This window comes from Branchiostoma belcheri, unplaced genomic scaffold, assembly GCF_001625305.1.
Source record: "Branchiostoma belcheri isolate BF01 breed outbred unplaced genomic scaffold, Haploidv18h27 scaffold54, whole genome shotgun sequence".
NCBI lineage: Eukaryota > Metazoa > Chordata > Leptocardii > Amphioxiformes > Branchiostomatidae > Branchiostoma > Branchiostoma belcheri.
The window spans coordinates 808,325-828,643 of record NW_017804176.1 but is presented as its reverse complement, the minus strand read 5'-3'; the positions used below and the strand labels follow the sequence as shown (position 1 = coordinate 828,643).

The window sequence follows — 20,319 nt, the reverse complement described above, 5'->3', positions numbered from 1 at the left end:
ATCGGTCTGCAAATTAATGAAACCTATACCTAATAGCCCTGAGGATTTGGAAAAATAAGAACGCTCTAATGAAAAAGCTCAAACTATAACGGTCCACACTCATACTGTGTCCAATTATGAGACAGCGTGTACATTTCATTATACCATACCCGGTCCGGAACCCGTTATCGAACGCTTCCATGGCTTCCATAAGACGATTCGAACGCGTTTCACCCTACCCGCGTGTGCCCCTTTCGAAAATTCGAATACAGAATCCGGACGTTGGAATTAATGTTGTTGCATTTTAGGGTTTAGTGGCACCAACTTTGGGCTCATCTTGCATTGAAAGGCGCGTTTTCTTTGGTGGGTATGGTATAAATAAAATACAACACGGTGTATTCCGCATCGCTCTCGGTCTCGGCCCTCCCGCGAGTCGGATAGCCCTCGGCCTGCGGCCTCGGGCGATCCGACTCGCAGTCGGGCCGATACCTCGGGCGATACGGAATACCCCGTGTTGTATTCTATATTTACTGTGTGTACAAATTGGTAAATATATCGAAGCATGTTTAGACCTTAGAACAAGTAGTATATATTAGTTGATTCATCTATTGTCTTGTACGTAGGTCAATTTTGTTGTACAAACGTATCTGTCTGTATGTCTAGTCAAAGACCTTATGAGTCGCTGTACTTTTGATGTGTCAATAAATGTTCTGCTTTAAACAATCGCTGTAAGTTTTTGGCAACACCTCGCAAGCGGAGCTGCAGTACTCACCATGGATGACTCAGACAGGGACCCGATGTTGCTGAGACGGACGCCCACAGAAACATCAATCCAGCGGTTGTTGGGATCTGTTCAGAGAAAACAATTAAAACGTGATGTGTGTGTTCTTCATTACAAAACACTATCTTTTTGGCAACTTCTAAGATGATTTCAAACTCGAGAAATGTATAATAAAATTTAGTGTTGCTTTGCAAGGTGCAGCTTGTTTATGTCAGCCTTTTTCTTAGAAGACATTTTTAACAAACTTTTTTTGTACCTTGATACTTAAAATCCGTCTATTTTCCCTGGGATTTATTTTGAAATAGTAGTGAAAAGGTTTTATTAGTGGTGTAGACATAAAACTGTGGATATAAATTATGTCTAGTAAAATTATGACACCACAAATATTTTTTTTGTGTCACAGTATACTGTGTTATGCTATTATACTAGCTTCAGTTTACACTTCTTTCTGTGGTCCACAATTACATACCAGACACAAGGACCACAAAATAACAACCATTCACAGTGGAAAACACTGCAGCTGACACCCACCTCCAGGTCTTGTGGCATTGGTGTAGTTCATGGCGTACAGTATCTCCCCACTGCGCCACCTGAGCCAGGCTCCCCAGTCCGCGGTGTCGGACGCTCCACCCACACACGAGCCACCCTGCCCACTGCCCTGACCTCCACCATTACCTCCAGTACTAGTGGTGTTGGTGGGCCCAGTTGTTGTTTCTGTTTGACTGGGAGACAAGTAATAAGCAAAAAAATTTAACACAAAATGTGGATTTTCTGTGGAAAGTCAGTACAGACTGTTACAGAACATGTTTATGGTGACCATGACTGCATTTTGTACAGGACACACCAGGGGTTTTTTGCAGTGTCTGTTATTCAGTTAGGTTTGCTGCTCATGATGGACTGAAATTCTGTTGTGTCACTAGTGTCACTACAAACCTTTGGAAAGTTGTGGGGTTTTTTGACTGTGAGATGACAGAGTAAAAAAACATTACCAGCAAAAATATATGGAAAGTGATGATGATTTTCTGTTGAAACCCAGGATAGAAAGGATACTGAAGGTTTTGTCTGTTTTGGCTGTCAACACTTTGCTTCATCAAAAGAAACTGGCATGACAGAAAAATTTTTTTCGGCTAGAAAATAAATGACAGACAGCTCACAGCATTTATGGATTGAATAAGGAACATAGAGCGACTACCATCACTGAGATATTTGAGGTTAAAAATTTGAGTTTCCATATCCTGTGCCTTTCCTAGTACATGTACTTCCAATTGATTACCTACATGTAGGGTCTCATGAATGTGCTTTCTCTGAACTCCATTCAGCCTTGCAAACCGTTGGAAAGTTGGATTCTCCACTCACCTCAGTGAAGTCTGCACCATGAGGGCAATTGCCAGGGCAAACACCCAACAGCCCAACTTTCCACCATCCATTCTCGACAAATATTCCTGCTACGAACCAGCAATTCTCTCCAAACACCGTCAGCTCCAGAAGAAAAACTGCACTGAGCACCTACAAAAATATTTCATCGACAACAAAGGCCTATTGTGCTTGTTAATGCATTACTATGGAAACCCGTAATGATGGGTGGAACCTAATTTCACTAATGGAGTTTCATGGACAACATTTTTACAATGGTGTATAAAAAAATTGCCATAAAGGAACTAGATGTAACAATAAAAAATTACACTGTCTTAGAATGTCTACTTTCATACCAATATTGAATAACCTTCTCAATGTTTGTATCATCATCATAGTTTGTAAAAAATTTTATATGCTAGTTGTGCTCACATTGTAATGTATAATAGGACTGGTGTTACAGGTGATTGTGCGTCATTATGACGAACATCATCATTTTGATCAGCCAACCGTAACTTTTCATTTCCCTAATGACATTATGATTGACAGTTGTCACAATGACTCATGCAGGCGATATCACATACACGTACACAAACATGTAGCATCACAAATAATCATTTTATTTTCAACCTTTTCAGATATTCTGACATTACTGTGTTAAAACAATGGACTTTGAATCAAAAGTTTTAAACATTGTTTTTTGAGACAAGTCAATCTACAGAAATTCATCTAACTTGCTTTCTTTGAATACTTTTCTTCTTCTTTACTTGTCATCCATACTGTCATTGTCAACTTTTAATATTTGAGCACCCAAAACGTGAAGGTGAAGAAGACAGAAATAACTTCATCTGTCATTTTTCAGCCATGTTTCAGGGTGAGTAACTCACAATGACACCGTTAATAATTAATAAGCAATGTTGCAATTCCAAGATAACAAAAGGATGGGGATACAGAATAGATGAACATCAAATTTGGTGAGACAAGTTAGCCATTTGGAAATTATCTCTAACGATTTCTAAAAACCAACAGTCAGTCCTGTCTATTATGAATATGATACAAGTGACTAGAAGAAAAAAGTCACAGTACTAGTATAGTAAGCAGGTGGCCAATAAAGATATGGCATATTATACATATGCTGGGGTTAAGGGAAAAATAATATCACTCTTTAAAATGATACTACTCAGTGTATATCTCTGGATTGAAAGAAGGTCTAGAAATATTGCTGGTTTACCAGTCATTGGCACCCCTGTTGTAGTAAAATGTCTAGTATACAGCTGGTAGCATTCCCTTGCCTTAGAGCTAACATGTCCGTACTGTCACCACCACTTGCTGGTATGTCTAGGGTCTTCCTAAACACAGGTATCCCAACCCAACAGGTGTCAGGTGTTTCACATGACACACCTGTCCCTCCCCGTGCACCTGTTGAAGTCTTTGTTCTCCCAGGTGTCACACCTGTTGCCCTCTGCACACCTGTCTCCCCCACCTGACAACACAGTGTACCTGTGACTATCACCTGACATGGGATGTCTACTATTTTCACTGGTAGAGAAACTTCTTTGACAGAACCCGGCCTTAAGTCCTGGAGCCGGGCTATCTTAGCCTGGGAACCAGCCATTTTGTGGTCACAAACCTCTACCTGTACTGACAACCTCCATTCTTCATGTAATGTCCAAGAACTTACATTGGTGCAACGGAAAGTCACTCTACCTAACCCAGTGTCATCAGGGCCTGCTTGCAGGGTTGTTGCACACTTGAAAAGCTCTTTTCCGCTGTTTTTCATCCCTGAAATGATTTCTGAGACAAGGTTCGACTGTTTGAGACGTTTGTTTTGTTCTTGGAGTACTTGAGTCAGAGTTGCCATCTTGTTGGCTGTGTTGCCCAGCCCCTCCAGTAGGTGTTTGGTGTGCAGGGTTGGTTCTGTGGGTTTGTCAGACAAAGTTGAGTGGAGCACACAGCCCTGTCGTGTCACAGCTAGCACAGGAAGGCCATCTTGTTGTCCTGAAATAGACACAAAAAAATATTCTAGGAATGCCAAAAATCAAGGCCAAATTTAATCAATTTTGCAAGAGAAAGTACAAAAAAACTAGAATTTTGTAACTCAGGTCATGAGACTTTGGTTGAAATTTTTACTCACCATCCTCTCTGTCGCTTGTAACCATGACCTTGAGCACCTGTCCAAGGTTATACTTCTGAGGCATCAACATGTCTGGGAAAACTTCTAGATCTGACACCCCCTGTTCCTGACCTTTGTTGTTCTTGAAGGTCACGACACAGAGTTCCGTCCCAGTCGAGTAAACCAGTTTACCGTTCCCGCAGTCTGAGTCAAGGACAGGACCAGGGACCTGGTACTCCTTAAAGACAGGTGCAGACGAACACTTTCCCGCTCGAACCAACACGACCTTGCCTTCAGATCCAACTAGCACTAACATGTTGTCTCCCACTGGTGTTGCAGATTGGTCTCTCACCAGCGTTAATGCATGGACAGACACTACAGACTGCTGCAGGTGGTACAGGTGACCGGTTGTTGCCGGTTTGGCGAATCCCGCCATGTCCTTCAGAGGTAACGTACACACACGCCCGTCTGGGAGGCCCAGGATGAGCATGGGACAGTCCAGCAGATTTGGGGTGACTCCAAAAATCGCTGAGAAGAGTTCTGCAGACAGGTCTAAAGTTTCTGCTGCACGACCTTGGGAATGACCTCCAGACTGCCCTGGGGGTTGAACTACGTACAGTCTAGGGGGACGCTGTTGGTGCAAAGCATTGCAACAGTTTGCAACTGGAATGTGTTTTCTCCATAACAGCTCACCTACCTCTCCTGAATAGGAGTTGACACTGATCTCCCATCCTTTGTCACCAGTGGAGCATGTCACTATATAATTTGGTATCACACAGAAGTTCTGCAAACATCCGTCTGAGACTTGCGAACCAGTGAAGGTGCTGTAGATAACTTGACAAGAAGTTGGACACGTGTTGACGCCCTTGGCAGCCCGAGAATCCAACAGGGTACTGAAGATGTCCTCATTTTGCCGTGTTGTGCTAGCCTTAGTGTCTGGATTTTCAGCTTTGTGCTTCTTACTTCTGAAAAGAGGGGGAAAAGCAAAGAAGGGCTTGAGCTGGCATGATACTAAAGCCCTACCATAGTTAGGGAATGAGAAATCTAGAGAGATAATGTCACATGTGCTATGCCCATTGTTAAGACAGGAACTGGTGGAACTTGGACAAGTTTAAGGTTGGTCTCTATGTCTGTTAGGATGTCCATCTGGACTGGTCCTAGCTACCCACCTGTCATCACACCCTCCAGGTAATACAGCTGACGTCAGCCTGCCTCCCTCCTCACAGCACAGCAGTCCGAGCTCCTGTTCCACAGCTGTGAGGTGTGCGTCTGACACAGGACCGGGGCAGTGACAGGTGACCTGACATAGGAAATACGAAAGCTGTTAATCAATGCCACAATCCATTCATTATCTATCTATCTGTTTAAATTTATTCATCTATTTAAATCTTCAGATCTAACGTCACAGTCTGCTATGCTATGATTTTAAATCAACATGTAGGTCAGCATACTATGAGCATAGCTTTGACAAGCTCCAAAATAATACCAGTATCCTTTCCTGGTAAGATTAGCTTCATAATATATTCAGGTAAAAATGATGGAAAGTAATAAAAGTGTCATGCAATTAAAAACGTCATTACCGTTTCAAGTGCCATCTGGCGGATTTTACCGAATTAGCAGAAAATATGACACAGGTAGTAGGCTGGAATCCTAGTACGTTTTCAGATCATGGCCATGGGTATAAGAAGAAAAAGAAGCTGATGTCAGAAGTACTAAAATTTACCTAAAATTTAGGAAAACGATTATTTTTGCCTCCAAATAAAAATACCTTTCGGCCGGACGTTCCATAGCAGTGCACACAGTCGCTACCGGTTGCAAGAATCTTGACTCCAGCGCCATCGTCACTCTGTCCGGCTACGTCAGGTAACGTCAGGGAGTCTTCAGGTAACGTCAGAGCGTCAGCTAACGTCTTTAACCGAACGTGATCAGTGCTGCCGATCTCTACTTGGTCCACCACACGAACATCACTCACATTGCGCGCCATGCTTTACTAGATTAGTCCATTACGTAAAAGGGGGAACTTTTGGTTCAAACTATGCTCAATTTAGTTTTCCTATTTCATTTGTTTGTATTCCATTCATTAATTACGATTAAGTACGTATATTTTCAGATAATGTTCATTAGAGAAAACATTTCTATCATGCTGTTAGGGTAGATAAATTCAACAGCCATACTATACCACCCCCAGAAATAATCCAACAGCCTAGAAACTCTTGGGAATGTCGTTTTATCTAAAATCGCCAGGTGTCACTGTTGCACTGTATATTTTAGGTAAAGCTACAGAGATCTGAGATGGCCGTACGGTGTTGATCGTTTGTGGATAACGCCATAAAAAGTCGAAATACTCGGCGATTTCTGAATGGGCCATGGAGAACAAGCCTTTCATCACATGTAAGTTTATCTAATGTAAAATATTCTGCAACAGGGCAAATATCCACGTAACTGTTAGCTTGTGAACTTATGGCAAATTTCCGAGGCGGGGAGGGGGGCGATACCGTACGCGTGATCCGAATAAATTTTAAAATCCTCGGATCTGATGTTTTGTTGACTTCAGTGGCCCAAAGATAATAATGCGAAGACACTTATAAGTTACCGAAGATGTAACATTCTAGCTTTACTTTCGTTCGAAAGGGTTAAAGAACTGCCATCGTCTTCTTGAACCCCAGTCTGTACAGCTGTGTGCAGACGACATTTTGAAGATGTAAAAGATGTGACTGTGTTTTCATAGTGTTTTAATTCTATCATTCAAAGGAAATACGATTGTGGACGACATTTATTAGTAACTAAGAGTGAAACCATAGGATTCAGACATTGAAACTAAAACTAAGATTATTATACACAATCTTGTACTAAATTATTGTTTTTAACACAAAAAATCCCAAAAATAACCACACCCCTTTTCTCATCTGCCCTGTTCTTGTAAGTTGTGTGTGCCCTGATATGTTCTTGTCCTGTTTCCCGCAGGTGAGGGAGACCAGAACCTTTTCTCCTCGATCCACGGCGACCTGGTACAGCGTCTGCCGCTGGAGCCGGTGGAATGGCGGCGCTCGTACGGCCGCCCGCCGCGCATGGTCCAGGTCGAGGCCAACTTCGTCCCCTTCACGGACGAGATGCTGCCCAAGGAGGGGGACATGTCGTTACTACGGCAACCGTTCTTCCACATGTTCTGGACGGACTGTCCCGTGAGTTTCCTCTACCTTACATTGTTTGTTGAATAATGATAGTGTTGACTTGTTTGAAAACATTGAGATCAAGGATGTTGTTTTTGATTTAACATCTAATATCTCGCTAGACATGTTCTCTTGGTGCTGGTTTGCACTTGGTTCAGTTTATAGTCAAATTGTCTCTCTAGGTATTTAACTCTTGGTGCCTTTAGGACATTTTGTTTTACAATGCAGCCATATCATCTGCATGGAGCAGATCATTTTAGGCTGTAATTTGGAGCCCATATATTATGTTGTGTATGTATGTCATTCTACGGCTTGTTTACACCCTGTGAAACTGCAGAATCTATCTTACCTTAGTTCTAGGTACCCTTTACCTCATTCTAATTGTCCCTTTTATTTCCCACCAGGATGTAGATGTCTACAAAATCCAGACAAAAGACGAGATCACCCTCTGGCTGCAGAAGCTGCGCATCTACAACATCCAGGACTGGATGATCGTTCTGGTCGCCAATAGCGATGCCAAGAAGAACAAACTGTTGCCACGGACAACCGTGATCGACAAGATCAAGAGCGACTTTTGTAGCAAGCAGGCTGACAGGTTGTTGTTGTTTTCTTGTTGTTTCACTGAAATACATAACCTGTGTTTGAGAGTTTCGTTTAATTCGAATCATTAAATGTATTGTGCCATGGTTAGAAACTGTGTCATATGATTACTGGTAATACAGGTACATTATTTTTGATATTTAAGGAACATAATGGATGACACAGGCAGCTGGAAATATATTTCTAGTGTGATTTGTTGAAATATGTTGAAGAATGTTAGATATCCAGGTAATGACATATACAAGAATTGTTTATGTTTATTTTCATGTTCATAAAACTTGTCCTCTATTTATTTCATGTCTTTCAGATGCCTGGTTATCTATGATCCACTGATAGATTCTCCCAAGTCGCTGGAGTCGTGGGTTGCCCTGGTTCAGCGGCTGAAGCAGCTCCTGCTCGTGTCGTTTAACCGGAACCTTGGGCAGTTCGAGGACAACATGCGCGCCCAGCGGGAACGCCGCACAGAGGTGGACTGGAACTTCTGTAGATACTTCCTTGTACAGGTGAGCCATGTCTTACTGCAGGTGTGATATCTACAGCACAGGTGTGGAACTTCTGTAGATATTTCCTTGTACAGGTGAGATATGTCTTACTCTTAGTACAGGTGTGATGAACTATCTACAGTACAGGTGTGTAGCATTTGTGTTTGAGATGTTTTAGCATTGCCTCTCCTTTAATTTTTTCTACAGGAGGAGCTAGCATTTGTGTTTGAGATGTTTAGCATTGCCTCTCCTTTAATTTTCTTCTGCAGGAGGAGCTAGCATTTGTGTTTGAGATGTTGAAGCAGTATGAAGACGCGCTGGTCCAGTATGATGAGCTGGATGCTCTCTTCACCCAGTTTGTACTCAACATCCAGGCTGGAGGTTTGGCCGTTATCTTATTCATTCAAGCATAGAAATCCTTCACTTTTACAGACTAACAACAACATAGTACAACAAGAAGAAACAGTTAGCTGCTACAACACAGCCTGACTAAGTCATGTTTCTAACAGACCGTCCACTTGTCAGGCCCGTAGAAAGGAAGGAGGCCTAATTAGCCCCTGACAGCGAGAGAGTGTGTAACACAGACTGCTACTACACTTGTAAAAATCCATGCAAAACATATACCCAGTAGTATTAAAAATTAGGACATCTTCAAACGAAGAAGTCAATCTGTGAAACAACAATTCAAATGGGTGTAGCCTTAAAGACTTAGGGCTTAAAGAGTCTGCAAGTCTGTTTTTTATTGAACGGAGACCTTTATTGTACATTTTTGCCCCACTGGGCTAAGCACAGGCCACATGTTAACAAAGTACATAATGAATGTAAATCTAAATGTCAAGGGCACACGTTAAGTACTTTCAACCTCCTCTTGCTTCTTAGTACTCACATAAATGTAGTTGGCTGTATGATACAGACATCCCCTCTGGCCCACAGATATCCCGGAGTGGCTGGGCAGCTTCAGTCGTCCCTGTACCTGCTGGGACGGGCTGTATCTATGGCAACCGGTGAACTACGACAAGCGAGACCTGATCCAGGAGAACACAGCCACCCTGCTGGACCTGAGGAACTACCTGTTCTCCCGGCAGTGTGCCCTGCTGTTCTTCCTGCAGCGCCCGTGGGAGGTCGCGCAGAGGACGCTGCCGTTTGTACACAACGTCATCAGGGAGCTGGAGATACTGGAGGTGAGGATGGGAGGGAGGGAAGGGATGGATGGATGGATGGATGGATGGATGGATGGATGGATGGATGGATGGATGGATGGATGGATGGATGGATGGATGGATGGATGGATGGATGGATGGATGGATGGATGGATGGATGAAGTAAAACTACCTGTTTTTATGCCATAGACCATTGGCTTTCTTCCTACATCAGCTATGTCAAGACTTTTTACTTAAATTTTTGGATTAATGAATCAGTGCATGTTGTTTTTTTCTGCCTTAAGCGGCATACTGGGAATATATGAGTTGCATTCAATATGTACTTAGACATATAAGACATGGTTTAGCAGTGTTGTCATTTGTTGTTTTTCCCAGTTGACCCTCCCCTCGGGTGCTGTTGCATGCTGGGCCTTCATGAGCTGTTTAGAGGTTCTACAGATGATCGAGCGCTGCAGCGACTCCTCACAGGTGGAGGCGTACTCCCCGTACACCGCCAGTATCTGGGCATACGCACGCGAGAAGGTATGTATACTGTACCTGTATCTGTGTATGGTCAATCTTTACACTTGCACATCTTCTTTTCTGCTTTCAATTTGGGGCAGCCTCCTTTAGCTAGCTGAAGATTCCGCTGCCACATGTCCACATTGTTTCATGTCTGCAATGAGGAGGCAGGAATTTTGTGTCACTTTTTAAGCTATGTGTGTTAGTAGATCTGGAATGTACTGAGTATATGTATACAAATGTGTATATTCTTGCACCAATTTATCATTTGTACTCAGGAATGGTTTCTAACCGCTATGAGATAAGGAAGTTCACTTCATTGCCATCATTTTTATTTGTATTTATCTCAATATCTGTGTCTGTTTGTTTCCCAGTTACATGAGTTAGGAGTGATGTGTGGACTGATGCCTGACATGACCCCCTCGTCTGAGCAACTGCACATGGTGGTGGATCTACTAGCCGGCATGGGGCAGAAACCTGAGAAAGGTCAGCTCAAGGCTCAGTCTTCTCCTGTTGTTGTTGCTAATCTGTGATTGAAGTTGACACATAAAGGGGTTACCCAGGTATCCTAGCTGATTCGTAGCCTTATAACACACTGAACAAACTGTATTGGACCAAGGTGTTGCTACCCCTTTGATTTTGATTGATGATGTCGGTAATGTTTTTGTAATATGGAAATGAAAGGAAGTTGATTATTGTGCTTTCTATCCCTAAGAGCTAAGAATACTACTGTACTGGGCTTGTTTATTTGTAAGTAATCTGTTTGAAGTATATTTTCAGTGAATTTCACAGAATCTGTAGGAAGCTTGTTATCAAAGACAGCCTTAGAAGACATTTGTACAGTCTGAATGCTGTCTTATTAGACCCCTTAAGACTTTGTCCTAGCCTTGTATTCATCACTATGTATATGTTTCATTCAGCAGAGAGTATTCCCAACAGTCCAGACAAGAAGCTGCGGGAAGCGTTGTCGTCCAAAGCAGCCTTCCAGAAGCACTACCTGGAGCTGTCAGAGCTGGCCATGGGGACGTACAAACACATCGGCAGGATCAGATCTGCACGCAGGATCGGCAAGGATCTGGCAGCCTTCTACATGTGAGTACAACAGTACTGGATCTCCTTAGATTCTACATGCTGTATAAGTAAAACTGGATCACAGTTAGCTTGTGAGTAAAACTGGGCCTCATTAGATTCTACATTTGGGTAGATCAGAACTGATTCTACATGTGAGTAAAACTGGATCTCCTCAGATTCTAAAAGTAACACTGGATCACAGCTCATGTTAGTAAAACTAGATTATCTCAGATTCTACAGTTAAAACTGTATCACATCTCATGTAAGTAAAACTGGATCTCCTCAGATTCTATAATGAAAAATTGGATGAAGCAAGTTTCAGAGGTCCGATAAAAAATTTTTTGGCATTGCTAGCAGTTGACCAAAAAAGGATAGCTTTGGTTGGGAAACTGGAAACACAGACTTTGTCCTTTGCAGAACCATGCATTTATTCCTTTGTTGTTTTTCCCCAGGATGCTTGGTGATGCCCGTAAGGCTGAGTCCTTCCTGTCAGATGCCCTGAAGATGTACCAGCGGGAAGGGTGGGGTCTGCTAGCAGCCAACACCTGTAAGGACCTGGCCTTCTGTCAGAAGGAACTCAACAACATGCAGAAGTATCCTTTTGTCAGTCAAGTTGGCAAGGATGGGCACTGAAGGCAGCTTCTTTCTTTTTGTCATTTCTTTAACTCTCTTTTTTTTTATCATTTATTTATTCACACAGTTTCTCATCTGTAGATTCCAAATCTAATGTGATAGGGAAATAGGGGAAAAAAACTAGACATACTCTTTCCTCTGTGTCAAATGCCAACCAGATAGAGTGGTATGTACCATTTTTAAGTCTTTGGTATGACTTCTGGGAATCGAACCCTGGACTCCTGGTTCCATGGCAAACACGCCTAGGCCAACACTTTGTTAGACCCTAACCCCACACAGATATGCGGAGTCCTGCTCCCTGCTGGCGTCCAATGATCTCCTCAGCCCTGCAGACAGGACACACTTCTACAACGAACTGGTGTCCGTCTGCTCCAAGTCATCAGCAGATGGTAAGAACAAAATTATCTGAAACTCTTTTAAAAAGTGTCTGCATCTCTGCACTGTTAGCCTCAGTACCTAGTAGTTAGTACCTACAGGGCTCAAAATGTTACCTGCATATGCAGTTAAGTGAGATAAAATTGGAGCTGTGCAGGTATTTTTTATGTCTACCTGCTGGTACTGGTCCATGGGGGTCCATACTGGGTATATATACAAAAAATGTAGGACTGGTGTATGTGAATTTCATTAACTGTTTTGACTGTCACCACTTATTCTAAGGAAAGGTGCAGGTGAAGTTTGTCTAGTGCAGGTAATTTTCACTGTTGTCTGTGCAGGTATGCAGAAAAAAAGATTTTGATCCCTGATCTGAAGAAATGAAAAAATAAAACCTTGATACAAGTCAAGTTAGAGTCATCTCAAAGCCATAAAATGACACCAAAGTGTCGTCCTATTTGAAAGTACCATGTTTGGGCACTGATAATGTTCTGGTGTTTGGTTCCATAATAGATACATAAATGTGATTTTTTTTTCTGTCAGATTCCTCCATCCTGCTCCACATGGAGCCCATGATGACCATCACAGACGTGTGCATAAACAGTGAGAAGAGACGTCCCATCCTGGGCAGCACTGTACACATCACCCTCCACATGCAGAGGTATGCTTGGCATGTAGTATACTACTCACGGCACTGTTTCAACTTTATAATACTAGCATCACATTGGTCTGTTTGGACAGCCATATCAAGCAGAAAGCTCAAATCCCTTGGAAAGACCAATAAAGGCCCAGAACTGTCTTCATATCTTAGTTACTCTAACTTATTCATCTAGACCCTGGACATGTTGAAGATGTGTTCTATCCATATAATGTGTGCATGTGTGAGATACATATCATGCTCTTTCAAAAGAAAACTTAAGACGCTTCACTGCACATCCAGTAAGAAGATCAAATGATGGGACTGTTTGGTGTCCAACGTGGTAATAGGAAAATGTATTGAAATTTAAGTACATGTATTTCCGATCTTAATGACCAATGCTAATTCTAGAAATATTTTTTCTTCAGCTCCTTCTCAGAAGACATGGTGTTTGACAAGGTGACCCTGGTTCTCCAGCGGGACGTGCGAGAGCCGTCTGTCGCATCGCAGAGCGAGGAGAAGCCGGGGGAACACGGCGCCGACAGGCTGCTGTCGGAACCGCCGCGGTTTCACAAGCGGAGTGTGAGCGCCGGCTGTATGTCCAGTCTGAGGGGGTGGAACGGACAGACCGCTTCTAACCAGGTGTGGGACATTGGATCCTCAGTTAAAGCAATGACAATTGTTGAATTTACATACAACCTTTGGATGACATGAAAGTTCATCTGGACATTGGATTCTAAATTGTAACAAAACATGTATTTTCTGGTAGACTTAAATGACACAACCTAAAAACAGTATGAGTTAAATTTACAATATCTTACTAAAGAGGAAGCCGCTTAGTTGCACCACGTATTTGTCAGCGCTTTTGGTGCGACAAGCCGGAGGTGCGACAAGCCGGAGGTCAGCCCGGCTGGGGCCTGGAGGACTGCACCACCGCGGACGGGGGTTGAGAAGTGGGGTCGGAAGTCAGAACCATGAATTTGACAAACACAGACACAAAAAAACACCAACAAACTATGAGATTTAATACATATATTAACTTTATTCACACATTTTGCACATGTACAAACAAGTTTAATAATTTCCAGTGTACCGGCTCGCTATCCATTATAAATTGTATCTCAAAGACTACGAACAAAACATCGAAGAAGTCGCAGTTTTAAGTCTTACATTGTTACAGGTCACAAGCGTAAACTGTTGTTTAAAAGTGGCTAAATGTGCGTATAGAATATGAAGAACGGCGTCCCAAGAACAAAGACATAACATAAGCAGAGATCTTTTTGCTCTATCGGACATGTTACACTTGCAAGTTTTACAAAGCATACACCGATTTTTTGTTACAAGTTACAGGCAATAATTGATTCAACAAAGGCTATTTTGATCGCACACGCTAAAACGAAAATCTATACACAAACAAAGTCTCCCACAACAGGCACAAACATGTTCATCTATGTCGAATAAAATGACATCGGTGTCACAATTTGGGCTTAAAATGACGGTTAGAATGTCAGCAGTGAACTTATCACCTTCTTATGTACAACTTGAGTCCAGAAACTGTACACTAAAAGTGTAAATCCCTTGGACATCTTTCGCCGTAACATCAAAACATAGAATCAAAATGGCGCCGCTAGCGTGGTTCAAACGTTGTGATCACGTCAGCATCCCGTCAGCCAATGCGGCAAATCTTGTGGCGCGAGATTTGACTGCGTTTTTTTTATTCAAAACGCGATTTTTCTTTTTACGTAACAGGGAAAATTGTAGCGTTAACAACATCTAGCGTTATCTATAGAACACTTCGTCGTGTGTGCCGCGCAGGAAGACTTAAAAAATTCAAGAAAACTGAGACAGTGGGCAGGTAGAGAGAGACCTATTTTTATTGAAAATTAAACCGTTCTCCAACTCAAGAAAATTGACTCACAGAAGTGTTAGATCTGCAATGACAGCTTGGATATGAGAATCACTCACCGTTTTCTGTCCCAGATCCCCAGCTACCTGAACGTGCAGGCGGAGTGCCAGGTGAAGCCGGACGGCAGTCTGAACTGGTCGGGGATCAACTGCCCCAGCGCCAGCCAGTTCCTACGGCGACAGGACTCCTCCCACTCGCTGGTCAAAGGTCAGGAGGTGGTGAGAGAGGAGGGGGACCTGAACCTGGAGATCGCGAACATTCAGCTGAAACCTGGGGACAACAAAGTCTGCTTCTCCACCACAGTAAGTGTTGTATTTTTTTTACGGCTCTCTGTGGTAAATGTGCAGATGTAGTCACATTGGCGCACCAAATCCGTAGTGTGTTTTTGCCACACATTTAGACAGATAAGCCAAAGAGGCCCGATGGGCATCACTCCACCGTACAGGGAGGGAAGTCGTGTAAAGTGCCTTTCCCAAGGGCTACAACATCAGGGCAAAGTGAGTATCAAACTCGGGACCTATTTGTTCCAAGTCCAACGATCTAACCATTGCACCACCATGAGTTTGAATACCAATTAAAAACAGTCAAACCTGTACTTGTCCTGGGACTCAGCTCAGAGTTCATGTTATAGTTGTGTAACATGTTTGTTTGTCCAAGTTGATGAGAGCCGAGGGTTGTTCACAGTGCGACAGATTGTCCTGAGACTCAGTTTCTATAGTATTGTCTAACATGTTTGTTTGCTTGCTTGATTGTTTGTTTGCTTGTTTGTCCAGGTTGCTAGCCGAGGCCTGTTCACAGTGCGACAGATTGTCCTTAGACTCAGCTCGGCTGAGTTCATGTTACATAGTATAGTCTAACATGTTTGTTTGTTTGTTTGTTTGTCCAGGTTGCTAGCCGAGGCCTGTTCACAGTACGACAGCTTGTTCTGAGACTCAGTTCAGCAGAGTTTGTCTCCTCCAGAATCTGGCCTCCAGCCTCATATGAAGTTGCCAGTCAGAACCCCACAGTAACACTGTCACCTCTACAGGGTAAGTACTGCACTGATTTTTGTTTCTTGGCTTTACGTTTTTGTTATATTATCTGTAATACTTTCCAAATCTTTAACCTTAAGCATGCTGAAGTAACGTGTAATAATTCTTACTGAGATATCTTGAGCCACCTGTAGCAGTGTAAGGGTTAATGTTGATGACTGTTGCTACTTTGACAGATCTCCTGGCAGGAATCCCTCAGCAGATACAAGTCACAGTGTGTACAGGTGACCATGTTCTACCCCAGGATACAACAATAGTGTTCTCCACAACCCCCCAACTCACCCTCAAGCCACCCCAGGACAGACATGCACAGGTCACCAAACAGGACACAGGTGAGGTCAGGGTTCAAAGTTACAACACAAGGCCTTTGTGAGGTCAGAGTTCAGAGTAGAAGGTCATAAAACCAGGATGCAGCTGAGGTCAGAGTTCATATTAACTAAGTCAGCAAACAGGATGCAAGTGTTGTCATGGTTCAGAGTAAGGTCGCCAAAACAGGACATCTAAAAGATTAGATATAAAGTTAGAAATGTACATTACACCATAACAGAAAAATGTAGAGAAAACTATCAGTACATGTACATGTATAGAAGTGTAATTAATTTAATGTACATGTACATGAAAATCCATAACATTATGTTGAGATGAAGAGAAATGCCTCATGATGCCCATAAGATGTGTTTTTTTGTGTATCTTATTACCTGGGTATCTAACCTTCACTGACTTGGAAAATGACTTAGTAGTTTTCAGATCTAGAGTGACCAGTGTTAACTCCGTGCCTCCCCCAGCTGATTCTGAACCCCCCGCTGATCTAGAGTACCAGACATCTGAAGAGGGAGGTGTCCTGACACTGAAGCTGCCGGCAGTGGAGGCGTACCATCGAGTCCAGCTGACTGTCTGGGCTACAGCTGACATCCCAGACCAGGGCAGGGCAGGACAGGAGGGAGACAGCACCAGTGTGGAACACAGGGTCAGCTGTTGTTTATCGTTCTAGCTGTTACTAGGTGGGGTAACTAGCCTGGGCTCCAATGCAAGGAGCTGAGATGCAAGGGTCTATAGTGGCACTCGGATAACCTCAATACGATAATTATCACAGATTTGGCCAAGCTGTAGGGTTGGGAACCACTCACACCAGGAAGGACCCCTTCTCTAAGTGTGATGGGCCCTTTAATGTGTTTGGGGTGTCAATGTCCTTAAGAACGGGAGGAATTTTTCATTCGTTTCATCTGCTTACCGTGGATTCTTTCTCTGACATGTCTGCTTCAGTGTCATACATGTACATATGCATTGTGTTTCTGTGTGTTTCCTTCGGAAGTCCACTAATGATGGAAGGACTGATGTTTATCTTCCTCCATCTCCTCTGATACAGTTACACTCTGCTATCTTAACTAGCTAGCTGTATCATCATGATTCTGTTTCTTCAGGTTTCCTTCAAAAGTCCGCTGGTGAAGGATGAACCTGAGACAACGTTGGTTTTCCACTATCCATTCCTGGCCACAAACCAGCTGCACACGGCAGGGGACAGGTAAAGTCTCCTTAAACTTTTTTATTATTCTTCAAGAACATGCAATCATTTCTAGTACAGACGTAATCTGAATGTTTTCAACTGATGGGAAATTTTGTATTTCCTGGCATGGTGGATATGTGTGTCATGAATAGTACCTGAATGCAAGCTACTAAATTACATTTCTTATTACACTTTACTGCTAATTACAAATATTTATGATCCCAAAAGGTTGAAACAGGTTTCACTCTAAGACCATCAACTATGCATTTTTCAAAGGAAATGCACTTCATACTGTTTTCTATTGTATTTGTTGATGAAGAAGTCTTAGTAACACATTCAGAATCTCACTAATCAGAATCTTCGACATATTTTTCCTCTACAGTAAGTTTGTACATGTGGAGGTTGTTGGCCTGAGCACTGCCAAGTTTGACCTACAGGACCCTGACCTTGCCATCAGTGACCTGCAGGACAGTGACACGGCTGTGAGTCTAACTCCACTCCATCAGAACAGCCCAATGGTAAGTTATTTAGGTGTACCTACTCTTATAGTGTGGTGGGTTCTTTAACATGCTTGAGGTGTTGCTCTTCTCAAACATGAGAAAGCTATGTAGGTACTCATTTTCACCTGAGTCGAGTCAGGAAATAGGATAAAGTGACTTTACCAAGGGCACAAAATTTGGGACCCGCTAGTGGATTCGAACCCACAACCTTTCGATCCTATATGTCAACATCATTAACCACAAGCTTAAGGCTGCCATGTTAGCCTTGTGTTGGAGCAGAAATGTGAATTTCTACATGTTCCCTCCCTGCCCCAGGTTGTGTACAGAGACCAGACCGTGTCGTACCTGTGGCAGCTGCACCCAGAGGAGCTGCAGGGACTGCCGCAGCTCAGCTGCAGATTCTCCATGCAGTACTGTCTGCAGGGCTCGCAGCAGCACACTCACTACAGCTACAGCTTCACTCTTAACAACTTCAAGGTAGGGAACAACATCACAACACACTCCCTACAACTACAGCTTCACTTTCAACAACTTCAATGTAAGGAACAATTTCACTCAAACAGCTTGAAGGTACGGAACAACATAACAACACACTCCCTATATATACAACTACAGCTTCACTCTCAACAACTTCAAAGTAAGTAACAGTACAACAACTCACTACACATTCCCTACAAGTACAGCTTTACTCTCAACAACTTCAAGGTAAGGAACAACATCAACATCACAACACAAACATCACAACACACTCCCTACAACTACATTGTACAGCTTACCTCTGAATAACTTCAAGGTAAGAAACAATTTAACCAATTGAAATAACAGCATCAGTACAGTTTCAAGGTAAGGAACAACATTCTTCATTCTGGAGTATTGTGTCATCAATATAATATCTTTTTTGTATTCATTAATGTTTTTTTCTTTGTTTGTTGCTACAGACCCTGTACCAGGTAGAGACATCAGTGGAGACCCCTACAGGCAGTGAGAAGTGTCAGGCAGGAGTTCTGTGTCCTCTGAGACTCCTCATCACCACCACATCACCTGCTGGGGACAGACAGGACACAGACACTGTACCACTCATGTATGAGGGTGAGTGCTGCCATCCAGCTCACTCAATCACTATCCGGTTTAGCGTCTGTTGTTCCCTGACTTCCATGTAGCTACAAAATTGTCATATTACAGATGAAGTGTCATTTGGTTTGTTGTATCTTCCCAATGTGTACCCACCATTCAAAAAATAACTTCATTCTCAAAGTTGGACAATGATTCATTGCAGTTATCATATCCTCAAAAAAGTCATTTCAGAGAAACTTGCGTAGCTATTAGCATGCCTCAACTCTTTGTAGAGGGGAATGGAGAGCAAAAGTGGGCTGTTTTGCTATGAGATTCAGTCATAGACAGAGATACCAATTTCTAATGTCTCACCAGATCCAAAGTAACCAGTGTTATGTCACGCCCATATTTCAGTGCTGGCAGACAACACCATGTGGGCTGTGTGTGGCAAGAGTTCAGGGGTCGTCTCCATGCCAACCGCTGCCATGACAACCAAGGAAGTGCTGCTGGAGGTGATGCCTCTGATTGGTGGATACCTGCCCGTGCCTGTTGTCCAACTGTCTCAGTATCAGGAGCTACCCTCCCCTGATCACAAAGAACTCTCCCCCGACTGTGTCAAACCCTCCCCTGGCAACGATGAACCCTCCCCAGATGAGCTAGTCCCCAGTCATCCCGGGCAGGTGTACTTCAAACATGGACAGGTGTACAGCTGTAGCCAGGCGCGGCAGGTGCATGTCCTACCTGCCAACAACGGGGGCAACCTGGTCATCACCTTCCAATAACATGGTTATTACCTTCCAATACCTTGGTTATTACCTTGCAGTAACCTGTTTATTGACTATCTGGTTATTACCTTCCAGTAACTTGGCCATTGACTTTCAATAACTTGGTTATTGACTTTCAATAACCTGGTTATTGACTTTTCATAACCAAGCCATTATCCTCCAATAACCTGGTTATTGACTTTCAACAACCTGTCCATTTCCTTTCAATGACCTTTCAATAACCTGGTTATTGACTTTTCATAACCAAGCCATTATCCCCCAATAACCTGGTTATTGACTTTCAACAACCTGTCCATTTCCTTTCAATGAACTTTTGCCAAAATGTCATCTCCCTCCAGTGAACTTAAATCTACATGTTATTATGTAACTTCCAATGAATTGAGGGTAATCACCTTCAGATAAACTTGAAGCTGTAGGTCAGGTAGCTACAAGTTAAGTTGTGGTGTAAATACTGGTAAGATGGTGCAATATATGTAAACTGCCATGATGTTAGAACAAAGAGAAATGTATGTACCACAGTCAACAGTGTTGCTGAAAGATATAGTAAAATATTTAATTTAATGGTTACAAAGTCAATCAGGTAGATATTACTTTCTTGCAAGCTGTATTAAAAGAGACTTGGTGAAAAGTTATTGGTTGTTTGTGGCTCCAGTGTGCATGGAGCTATATTCTGAGGGTTGTAAGAAAA

General features: G+C 42.8%; 3 protein-coding genes across 3 annotated transcripts in view; 1 reads left to right on the top strand and 2 right to left on the bottom strand.

The window, feature by feature from the left end:
• LOC109481201 (glycine receptor subunit alphaZ1-like) overlaps positions 1-2,271 on the bottom strand; it is a 6,502-nt gene extending 4,231 nt beyond the window's left edge. Inside the window, exons 1-3 of the mRNA XM_019783729.1 lie at positions 2,117-2,271; positions 1,292-1,482; positions 752-828 (exon numbers count right to left, since the gene is read on the bottom strand). Of these exons, the coding sequence (XP_019639288.1) occupies positions 752-828; positions 1,292-1,482; positions 2,117-2,187 (339 nt within the window). The 5' untranslated portion in view covers positions 2,188-2,271. The remainder of the gene's footprint in view (positions 1-751; positions 829-1,291; positions 1,483-2,116) is intronic.
• A 1,004-nt stretch (positions 2,272-3,275) lies between these two features.
• Positions 3,276-5,188, bottom strand: LOC109481207 (Fanconi anemia core complex-associated protein 100-like). The gene is made up of 2 exons (XM_019783739.1): positions 4,248-5,188; positions 3,276-4,111 (listed from the first exon to the last, which is right to left on the bottom strand). Exons 1-2 carry the CDS (start codon positions 4,714-4,716, stop codon positions 3,348-3,350), a joined length of 1,233 nt encoding a protein of 410 aa, XP_019639298.1. The 5' UTR covers positions 4,717-5,188; the 3' UTR covers positions 3,276-3,347.
• Positions 5,189-6,512: 1,324 nt separating this feature from the next.
• Positions 6,513-19,654, top strand: LOC109481219 (trafficking protein particle complex subunit 10-like). Its single transcript, XM_019783761.1, has 22 exons — positions 6,513-6,617; positions 7,191-7,408; positions 7,801-7,991; positions 8,304-8,499; positions 8,748-8,867; positions 9,423-9,659; positions 10,014-10,160; positions 10,514-10,625; positions 11,063-11,231; positions 11,663-11,803; positions 12,123-12,232; positions 12,759-12,876; positions 13,281-13,494; positions 14,833-15,060; positions 15,645-15,786; positions 15,966-16,121; positions 16,575-16,756; positions 17,211-17,311; positions 17,676-17,811; positions 18,109-18,270; positions 18,732-18,882; positions 19,261-19,654. The coding sequence occupies exons 1-22, from the start codon at positions 6,593-6,595 to the stop codon at positions 19,626-19,628; spliced, it is 3,624 nt and encodes a 1,207-aa protein (XP_019639320.1). The 5' UTR covers positions 6,513-6,592; the 3' UTR covers positions 19,629-19,654.
• Positions 19,655-20,319: the final 665 nt, after the last annotated feature.